Source organism: Centropristis striata, chromosome 11 (assembly GCF_030273125.1).
Source record: "Centropristis striata isolate RG_2023a ecotype Rhode Island chromosome 11, C.striata_1.0, whole genome shotgun sequence".
In the NCBI taxonomy this organism is placed as follows: domain Eukaryota; kingdom Metazoa; phylum Chordata; class Actinopteri; order Perciformes; family Serranidae; genus Centropristis; species Centropristis striata.
The window spans coordinates 8,291,886-8,303,595 of record NC_081527.1 but is presented as its reverse complement, the minus strand read 5'-3'; the positions used below and the strand labels follow the sequence as shown (position 1 = coordinate 8,303,595).

The 11,710-nt window shown below is 35.3% G+C and overlaps 1 protein-coding gene across 1 annotated transcript; it reads right to left on the bottom strand.

Annotated features, from left to right (window-relative positions):
• Positions 1–2,547: 2,547 nt before the first annotated feature.
• Positions 2,548–9,269, bottom strand: LOC131980223 (leptin receptor gene-related protein). Its single transcript, XM_059344436.1, has 4 exons — positions 9,143–9,269; positions 7,948–8,023; positions 5,777–5,963; positions 2,548–5,295 (listed from the first exon to the last, which is right to left on the bottom strand). The coding sequence occupies exons 1-4, from the start codon at positions 9,156–9,158 to the stop codon at positions 5,179–5,181; spliced, it is 396 nt and encodes a 131-aa protein (XP_059200419.1). The 5' UTR covers positions 9,159–9,269; the 3' UTR covers positions 2,548–5,178.
• Between the last annotated feature and the right edge of the window lie 2,441 nt (positions 9,270–11,710).

Here is an 11,710-nt window from a genome sequence, read left to right as displayed (position 1 = left end):
GCGGATCAATAAAGGAATAACTTACCTTATCTTATCTTATCTTATCTTATCTTATCTTGCTGAATGAGCAATGGAGATGATGCTACAGTACAGGCAGAATGAAGTTGTAATAAATGTTATAATTAAAGATAACACATATCAGAACTTGTAATAGAATTATAAGTATTATTGAAAATACCATGCTTTACAATTTCCATGGCTTTTATCTATTCAGCAATTAATGTACAGTGTAAGGGAGTAGTAAATTATATGTTATCATATTTGTTTGTACATTTTTCCGTAGCTTGCTTGCTGGTAGTTCAATACGTTTATATTTGCTTTGTGATTCAAATAGTTAAACTAAGCTACTTTATAAAAAACAATTGTTTTTTGTCTGATTAACCACAACCACAATAAAAATTTTCAGTCATAAAAAGAAAGGATTTAGTTATTTATTTATTTCACAATGTTGTAAACAATTTTGTGCTGTTATTGAACTAATGCAGTGGTGGAATGTAACCAAGTGCATTCACTCAAGTATTGCTCTTACATACAAATTTGAGGTACTAAACTGAATGATGAAGTGTTTTTCTGAACGGTTGTAGTCAGATTTCATAAAACTGACGAGCAAAACAATAGGCCCATTAAAAAATCTTTTTTAAAAATCAATGCTTAAGTCTGTTTAAAAGTCTAAAAAGGTGCAAGCTAAATATTTTTTAAACTTAGCTTATGTACGATTTGCGGAAACTTTTTGCAATAAACTTTATTGAGTGTCTTTTCTTTTTCCTGACATTTGGCTTTCTTGAATAATATAGTGTTATAATTACATCAGGTGTATTATTTTTTTTAATTATTTTTTCACAAGTTGCTTTAGTTACCCAAACTAGATTCCCACCTAGAGTAGCTTTGCTGCTGTTCATCTTTTTTCTAGTGTGAAGTAATCAGAAGCTTGCAAAACTGCTTTCAATGGAGGTTCCTCAACACTGTCTGTCTATCTGCTGTTCTGAAATGTGTTGTATCATGTGTTGCGTTGCACTGTTGCATTGTTCAGCTCCTTTTCATTGTCCAGCTGTGATGTGTTGGTTGCACTGTATGTACTAACACTGCAGTGTGTTTTATATCACAGTATCACACCATAATATAATATGCTGTGATTCTCTAAACGGTGTTACTGTATGTAGTGTTCAAGGCCAGATCCAGCTGGATTTTAGAATAAACTTGATGCCTTTGCTGTTGCCAGGCAACAGCTGTCCTGGAACAGAGATGAATGAGTGTCCCTGGGCTCTCTCTCTCTTTCTTCATCTCCATCTTTACCTTCATCTTTTTTTTTTCAATGTCTCTCACTTGCACACAGTATGATCACAGTATCATTTTCTGCCAGTGTCTCTCACGCAGCAGCAGATGCTTGTTATTGTTGCGTCTTGGGACAAAGCACAACTTCTCCTTCACAGGGGCCAGTGGGTATTTATTTCAACACTTTTCTTCGCCAAGTAACTGAGCAAAGGTTCATCACTTTCTATACACAGGTCATTATCTGGTTCTAATGGTTCTTATACTGGCCCAGGTGTATAAGCTTGTGTTGGAAACTCTCTGTACACTACTTAAACTGTGTCACCCCTTCCTTTTATCAGAACCAAGAGACCAATTTTTATCTTGCAGACTTCCTTTAATCTTTGATGTCAGCTCCTTTCTTCAACCTGACACAACCAAGCCTTTTCATGCAGTTAATCTATTATGTATTGCACATCCACACCTTTGTGAATCTTCTTAATAAACATTTTCACACAACAGTAACCAGTAACCTCTCCATGGGATACATGCTGCATCTTCCCTTTGTCAAATGCAATCACTAGATTCAGGAAGCACAGATGTTTTTTTCCATAGAAATATTGATTAATTTGCAAAGTGTTTGTGGAGGAAATGCACTTGGCTTAACATGCAAATTGGTGCTGCAGCTTCAGTGCATTTCTGACACAAGTGAATGGAGAATGTAATGAAACCAATCAAGTTGCATGCTGCTGCATCATGGTTGATTACTATCACTTCCTATTTAACCCTGAACAGATAATGTTTTGTCTTTTGTGATTGCACCTTGCTCACAAGTGGCAATGTTGCCAATCTGTATTCAGTTTTAATGTTTGGAAACAGCAAAACAGACAGGGAGGCAGACAGATGTTTCTCAGTGAAAATGATAGGCTGTTAGGCAAAAACATGGAGGTTCTTTTTGCACACTGCTTAATGAATATTGCAAAAATATCTGAATGATTTAGCAGCTGTTTACACCTGAATTTCTAGCAAAGTCTGGCCAGATATAAATGCACCTAACACACACACACACACACACACACATACACACACACATATACACACACACACACACTCACCCACACCCTCTCCTTATTTCCTGGGCTGAGTCTTGTAGGAGGTCATTACAGTCTGCTACTGTCACTACTGCAGGTGTCTTTTTGAATGCATCATCCATCTCCAAGACTTTGCATAAGTGAAATCCCCATCCACTCCACATATCCTTCACTTTTCTCATCACTAGCAGTAAACACCAAGACAGAGTTTTTCACAATACAGAGAGTTTTAATCAATGTTAGAAAACAAAATGCAGTCAGGAGCTTATAAAATAACATTTGAGAGCTCTTCAGCACTCGTTAGTGTGGGTATGGGACTCCCAATAGAGGGAAAAAGGTTCTGTTATTGTCAGTTATGATACTTACAGTATAATATTCACCTTGAGAAGCAGTTAAGGAATTAGGAAAACCGAGAAATTGTACAGGACATTATAACTGTGTGTGATAGTCTATGAAGTGGGCTGCGCTTACAAACTTCATAACCACATTAACAGCCAGTTACTGACAGTGATGAGATACAACATAATGATGTAATATTGATTTACAATAACACATGTCAACAGCCCCTGATGATGAAACACAAAAACCTGACTCAAAAGAGAATCACAGTGATTTGTCTATTAATTAAAATATACACTGTGAATGACAGGCACTTATGAATGAGTTTGCAGATAAAGCCAAACACCTCTACTGTATTTACCATTCAACATGTAAAAATATTATTTGCAACTTAGTATCATGCTCCTGTCAGCAGTATGAAATTCTTTGTTGTCTGCAGGAATATAAAATGGTTAGGGTGCTTTCTCTGGCGCATTTCCACTGCATGGTACATCGCGGCTTTACTCTACTCGACTCGTTCTGTTTTTGGTTTTTCACTAGCAAAACTTGTGGTTGCTACCTGGTAACTGGTACTTTTTTAGTACCACCTTGTTCGAGGTTGTAGGCGAGCTGAGCTGATACTACAAGGTGGAGTTAAAACATACAATACAATTGACATGCAGGCTTTCCTGTGTTTGGCTGCCGATTAAAGGATTCAGCGCGTGTTGTGTTTAGGATGATGTCACGGCAGTTTCACGTGGCGGCGTGGAAATTAGGGTTGTCAAAAGTATCGATACTCAAAAAAGAATCGATACTAAAATGTTGTATCCAGATACAAATATCCTTTTTTAAGAGTATCTGAAGCTTGTTATCATAGTTGCAATAACTGTTTTTATTATAAATATTTAACCTGTGGTTCTGTTGATTTTTTGCATGTTGCATTTTTCTTGTTAATAAAAATATTTCTGTTAAATTTTGGGGTCTTTGTTTTTATCCTTGTGGTATCGAAAATGGTATCGAGTATTGAATATGTTCCTGAGTATCGGTATCAAGTTGAAAATTTTAGTATCGTGACAACCCTAGTGGAAATAGACTAAAGGACCTGGTACCATAGGTGAGACAAGTCGAGTTACGCACAATCTTGGAACTCGGCTATCGTTATCCCCAATATTTCTGGGGTTGGGATGTAGCCATTGGATATCCAGAAAATGGATATGTGGGCCAAGGCTTACTGTTTTCCTGTAATTGATCATTGTCCGATTAGCAGCTTCATCTAAACTTTTGGAACGTGTTTTAGGTCCTGACCACATTTAGGAACATCTCTACTGACAGATATTTGCATGTGAATGCAGACCAATTTTTAAAAAAGCAAATAAAAAGCAAAACTTTTGTCAGACGATAGCAAATGGCTTCTGAGATTGCCTTCTGGCCAATATGTTCTGCCTCTTTTGCTCTTCAAATGGACTGTATACCGGCAAGCCCACTTAAATGTGATTGGTTGTTCCAACTCGGACTACAAACGGAAATCTGAAAATTTCCAATACCAACTTTTTTTACTGTCGCTTCCAGATTCTGCATTGATATGCAGCATTCTGTTAGTTCTGTTATAGAGATTCAAGTCAAGCAGAGTTGTACTGTGCAGTAGAAACACGGCAATAGATGAATGATCTTTTTAACTACACAGTGCTTTCTCCAAATGCCTCAGCTGGCTTTTGAGGATCACATTGCTGCATAGCACAGATCAAAAAAAATCACAGTCCATGAGGTGAATATGCTCCATTTTTGCACTCTTAAATGATCTTTGGTGAGTATGTAAACAATTGCACCAAAAAAGTATAGGCTTTAAAGTCTTGTAGCAAAATGAAAACAAACAAACCAAAAAAACAAACAAACCACATACTCCATACAAATATATCTTTACCTGATTAGGGTCCTACAAATAGTTGTCAGATAGCATGGGTTAAGATAACTTGCCCTGCCTTCACACTTTAAATAGCAAACAGTGCTCATAATAAGCAAGCCATAATTCAGTATAGCCACTTGGGACTCTATCCTCATGGAACAATGAGGACAGATAACGCAGTGAGGGTTGCAGTGTTATAATAAAGTTAGGATCCCTTTATGATATTGATTAACTGAAGCATAATGAAATAGCCGGCGGCTGCAAAGAGCAGGGTGATTTTGGGAGTCGAAACAAAGGCGAGACAAGCTAAAAATACATGGGTTAAGGTGGATAGGCATCAGTGTCTCTCTGGTCCCAGACATAAGGCACAGTAATAGGGTACACAGTGTTGTCTCCAACCCTTATACCAGAGAATATAAAAAAATCGGCCTGAAAACATGCCCAGTAACTTTGACATTTTGCAGCCTACACTGAGTATTGAGTGCAGGACACATGTGCCCCAAGTCTGCAGTCAATCCATTCAATTATCCGCCTACCCACCCATCCACCCATCCATCCATCCATCCATTCTTCCAATCATCCGTCCATCTTTCTGTCTGTTCACTCTCTGCAGGCTCTCTACCACTGCTCCCAGCTGAAGTCGTCCCCACCTCCGAACACGACAAAGAAGCCGAGGATGGTGAGGAAGATGACAGCATTTCCTGTCATCACCAGACCACAGGCCCCCCACTGGATCTGGAGGAGAAAAATGTTCACACTGAATCAGGCCAAAATAAATCACAACAGTCAGCTGGCACAATGGAAGATGAACGGCCTCTCGATCATAATTGTGATTTGAATCATGAGCTATTTTGGGAAACATTCACATCACAATTGTTTATGTTAACTGTGTTTAAATGTTTAACTTGTCACTTTTTATGCTGCTTTCTTGGCCAGGTTTCTCTTGGAAAAGAGATTTTTTAATGTCAGCAAGACTTTTTCCTGGTTAAATAAAGGATATATATACAATTATTTTATTCATTTATTAAATGACCCTGGAAACATTATTGAACCTTTGTTTAAAAAAAAGTATTTTTATCAGTGGATTTTATATATACAGACTGGTACAACTATTTGTTTGGAAAATATAATAACAAAAACAGCTCATAAGAGTTTAATTTAGGAGCTGATATCTAGACATTTTCATGATATTCCCACATGGGCAGAGAGAACTCACTGTGTTAGTGCGGGCTAGCACGATGGGAAGCCCAAAAGATGAAACCACGATGCCAGTTGTTAAGAAGTAAGCCAGCTCTCTGCAGGCGTTGCTGGAGGAGTCGCTGTCATCGTTGAGGCGTCTCGATATGAAGGTCGGGATGGGGCTTAATATGTAGAAAATCAGGACAAACAGTGGCCAGTATACCCTAGAGAGAAACAGGAGAGGAACAGTTAATGGACGCACACTTTATGATATATGATGGCATGAGTTTGTAGCTGGTCAAATAAAAATAAACAGGTGGAAATATAACCGGTACTATAAGATGGATGGATGGATGGATGGATAGATGGATAGATGGATGGGTGTTTGGATGGATGGATGGATGGATGGATGGATGGATGGATGGATAGATGGATAGATGGATGGGTGTTTGGATGGATGGATGGATGGATGGATGGGTGTTTGGATGGATGGATGGATGGATGGATGGATGGATGGGTGTTTGGATGGATGGATGGATGGATGGATGGATGGATGGATGGATGGATGGATGGATGGATGGGTGTTTGGATGGATGGATGGATGGATGGATGGATGGGTGTTTGGATGGATGGATGGATGGATGGATGGATGGATGGATGGATGGATGGATGGATGGATGGATGGATGGATGGATGGGTGTTTGGATGGATGGATGGATGGATGGATGGATGGATGGATGGATGGATGGGTGGATGGATAAATACAGTAATGTGTAACTTTACTGTAGTTTTCAAAGCAAATAGCATATAGTTCTGTCTTGAGCATTTTCAGGTTATGTCACCAAGATCTGACTTTTTTGCATTGGAAAACATTTCCAGAGTAATAATGAAAACATGACAGAGCCATTTGACTATCTTGTTCATAAACATGATGTCAGGACTTTTCATCTTGATGTCACCGACACTTTCATTGACATGAATACTTGAGCAAGAAGAACTGTAACTCAAATTACAGTAGGTAGTCATGACTACATAGGTAAGTAGATAGATAGATAGATAGATAGATAGATAGATGCCAGAACAGAATATTCAAAAATATTTAACCATTCATTTCAAGAATCAGGCAAATAAATGCTGTGTCATCACTAGAAAACAACATCTTAACTATCTGCTTTTTTTAAAATCGAAGTATATGTATAATGTCTCTGTTTTGAAAAAATATTCCAATAAATAAAAGTTGACCAGTCTGACAGACAGTTTAGGAGAAAAGAAGATGCACATTTGCAGATGAGATTCCACATCCTACATTTTCTTTTCCTACATCGTAGATAAGCAAATGCACATGGTATGATAATCATAAACTGTTATCTCAGCTTGAGGTTTCATTTTCTTTCTTTTTTTCTTTTTTCTTTTTACAGAAAGCCTGCATTACAAACTTGGAGCATGGGGGTTTGAAAGAAGTGGGCACTTAATGAAAGACGCTATTGAGTTGCATTATGGAAATTGTAAGATTCAGCATTTCTGGAACTTGTCTCATACAAGTGAATACATTTCTGAGCTTCTGCTGCATTGATATTAATTATTGTTCATATCTCTCTCTGAACATCTGCCTCTCCACTGGAGAAACGGCTTAAATCAAGTCATGCAATAAGGTAAATATTTTTCAAAACAAATAACCAGTGGTGGAATGTTACTAAGTACATTTACTTAAGTACTGTACTTAAGTACAATATTGAGGTACTTGTACTTTACTCGAGTATTTCAATTTAATGTAACTGTATACTTCTACTTCACAAATTAGAAGCAAATATTGTATTTTTTTACTCCACTACATTTAGCTGACAGCTGTAGTTACTTTTCAGGTGGAGATTTAACCTAAGAAAACATGATAAAATTAGACTTTTTAAAAAAATTAAACCTCATGATCATAATCATTAAGAAAATGAAAATGTTGTTTACATAAATGCATCAATAATAATAATAATAACAATAATCTAATAATGTATTTAGAATATATAAAATCATCTGAGTGGGTCCATTCTGCATAATGAGTACTTTTACTTTTGATACTTTAAGTACATTTTGATGCTGATACTTTTGTACTTTTACTTCAGTAAGTTTTGAATGCAGGACTTTTACTTGTAGTGGAGTAATTTCACAGTGTGGTATTAGTACTTTATACTTCTTCCACCACTGCTAATAACCTACCCGTACTGTTCCAGTGCACAGCCCAGAAGAAGAAATGTGAGTCCAATGGCACCACTGAAGGACAAACCAACCAGTGCTGAAAAAAGAGAAGCATGACATTACACTGACAGCGATGCTTGTGTCCAAAGTTATAACCAGAAACAAAGCTTGTGACACTTCGTCACACTGTTAAAATAATCGCCTCAGTCATTTTTCAAGTTTTGCAGGAAACAAAAAAAACGTCACCAAAAGTGTAACAAATGACATTTATTGATCATTTCACTCAAAAAGGATGTAACAGAGGATGGCTATTGGCATAGTAATAACACTGTGTGTAAATTATGTAACTTAAGAGAAATAAATGACTTAGGCAATTTTTTGAACATGCCTTTGTGACTTAAGCAAGATATGGTAACACTTTATTTTGAAGGTGTCTACATAAGAGTCACACAAGCCTGTCAGAAACATGACATGACAAGTATCATGAGCATTAATGTTACTTCAAAGTGTCATTAATGTTCATGACACATCCCATGTCATGTTTATGATACGCTCATGTCACTCTTATGTAGAAACCTTCAAAATAAAGTGTCCATATATTGCTTTAGTCACAAAGGCATGTTCAAAAAATTGCCCAAAAAAAGTCACATTTTATTTTGATTTAGGCATAATAAATCCGCTTAAGATTAGATTAGATTAGATTCAACTTTATTGTCATTGAGTACAAGTACTAGGACAACGAAATGTAGTTTAGCATCTAACCAGAAGTGCAGATCCGCTTAAGTCACACACTTGACATAGACCATTATCTTAAAGGGGTAAAATCACATGATCTGATCAACTGAGGCGTCATGAGGAGATGATGGAGGCAAAATAAAAACAATTTTGACAAAAAATGACTTAGGCGATTATTTTAACAGTGTGACCACTTGCTATGGGGTTTGCTAAATCAACATTTAAGAAGAATTTACAGCGAAATATAAGTGAACTGAAAACTTGAAACGGGTTGACAACATCAACGTTAAAAAAAAACAACAACAACCTTCTAACACATCTTAATGTCGTCAGCCAGTGTTGTAATTTTAGCTTTCGAAATGATTCAGCAAAGGGTTTCAAACAGGTAGAAAACCAGCCTAACAAACTTTTAACGCCTGCGTAACTAAATGAACGCAACTCTCAGCGGTCGACTGTCTCATACGTGTATGAAATGCAGTACCTTTAATGCCAGCCATTATGATAAACGTGAGAAAGCTTCTCTGAGCTTTTCTGCTGTGTTCTTTGTTTATTGTTTATGTGCTCAGGCTTCTTGCTAGACGAACTTCCTGCTTCCTTCATGGGGTTTTCCTTCTTTGTCATCATGTGACGCTCTTAAAGGGACAGTACTTCTTTTAAGATAATTCTGTAATTTAAAAAATTACAAAAAAAAAAAAGACACAAAATGACCCAAAAAAGACACAAAATGACCAAAAAAGACACAAAATGACAGAAAAAAAACACGAAATTACTTAAAAAAGAAACAAAATGTAAAAAAAAACACAGAATTACCAAAAAAGACACCAAATTATTTTTAAAAAGACACAAAATGACCCAAAAAACACACAAAATTACAAAAAAAAATACACAAAATTACCAAAAACTACACTTTTTTTTTATTAAAAAAAGACACGTTTGTTTTAAAAAGACACAAAATTATTAAAAAAGACACACAATTATTAAAAAAAGACACAAAATTACCAAAAAAGTAATTAAAGGGACCTTCCACACACAACACGGTAAAGTGCCATTCATATAAAACTCACATTAAACTTTCATATCAAGGTGAGGGCCACAAAATATCATCACAAGGGCCGCAATTGGCCCGCGGGCCACGAGTTTGAGACCCATGTTTTACAACGATTTAAGAAAGACATACAGTCAAACTACTCTTTCTCTGAAGGACACCCTGAAAATGTTTTTCATTTATTTTGGCCTTGCCCTTTCGCAACTAAATTATGGGAAGATATTTGTAACCTAATTCCTTTTTTGATTGAACCTCATTTGTCCCTGTGCTTTGAACATATACTGTTTGGTTTCACTGACCTTCCTTTTGCAAAAGACACACAATACTATATCATCAATCTCATGATACAATTAGCCAAATGGCATATCCATAAATGTCGTTTTGAATAATGAAACCAAACAATATTAAGTCTATTAAGAAATCTACCAACATGAAAGCTATAAAAACTTTGAATTTATGTACACTTTACAATGTTTTTGTATGAAAGTTTGCCTCTGTATTGTTGGAACCCCCTGAAGGCGTTTTGTTGGTGTATTGTCTTGTATTGCACCATGTTGCTTTCATAAAGTTTCAAGTAAACTTTTCAGGTGGAGATTTAACATAAAAAAACATGTTCAAATTAAAGTAGCTTCTTTTTTTTAAATTAAACCTCATGATCATAATCATTGAGAAAATCAAAATGTTGTTTACATAAATGTATCAATAATAATAATAATCTAATAATGTATTTAGAATATATTAAACAATCTGAGTAGGTTCATCCTGCACCATGTTGCTTTAATAAAGTTTCAAAAAAAAAAAAAAAAAGGGACAGTAACCCAGCTGTGTGACCTCACCAGAGAGTGGACTGGACCACCAGGTCCCCCAGCTGCAGACCTCTCTTCTTCTTCCATCATTAGCTGCTCGTAGGAAACACTAATCACATTTCCTGTCAATCACACATACAGTTTGCTCCCATGATTACTGCAATCCCTCGTGACGAGGAGCATGAGATCATTAACACCCACGTCACATTAGTGGTGTCACCTTACTGTAGGCTAGTTAAGTAACATTTTGAGGTACTTTACTTCAGAACTACTTTTTATCTGACAGCTGTACTAGTAAATAATTATAATCAGAATATTATTATTATTATTATTATTATCATTATTATTATCATTAATATTATTATTATTATTATGAACCACCCAACACTATGCATAAGAAAAAAGGCAACATTATGGAATATCCTACCACAAGCTATAATGTGGTACTTTATCTGACAGCTGTACCAGTAAATTATTATAATTAAAATATAATAATAATAATAATAATAATAATAACAATTATTATTATTAATATTATTATTATTTTAAATTACCCAACACTATGCATAAGAAAAAAAGGCAACATTATAGAATATCTTACCGCAAGCTATAATATGCTCCTTTATCTGACAATTGTGCTAGTAAATAAATATAATTAAAATATTATAATATAGCAATAACAATAATAATAATAATAATAATAATAATGATGATAACAATACTACTACTACTACTACTACTATTACTACTACTACTACTACTACTACTAATAATAATAATAATAATAATAATAATAATAACAATTATTATTATTATTATTTTTATTATTTTAAACTGCCCAACACTATGGATAAGAAAATAGGCAACATTATGGAATATCCTATCACAAGCTATAATATGCAGAAAAACCTAGGCTAAACTTAGGCTTATTTATTCGGCTTTCAATAAATGTTTTTTGTTTATTAATTACTTTTTACTCTTTTTCTGAACTTTCACATATATTTAATCATCTGCTATTGTCTTATTTAATTGTCTGCTTTACCTTCTTTTAATGTGTTGCCTTTTTTTGTTATTGTAAAGCACTTTGAGGTGCATCTCTTGTATGAAGTTTATAGTTAATATTATTATTAGTAACATTGCATTAAGCAGTCTGATATGAGTCATTTCCTTAAAAATGAGTATTCTTACATTTATTATT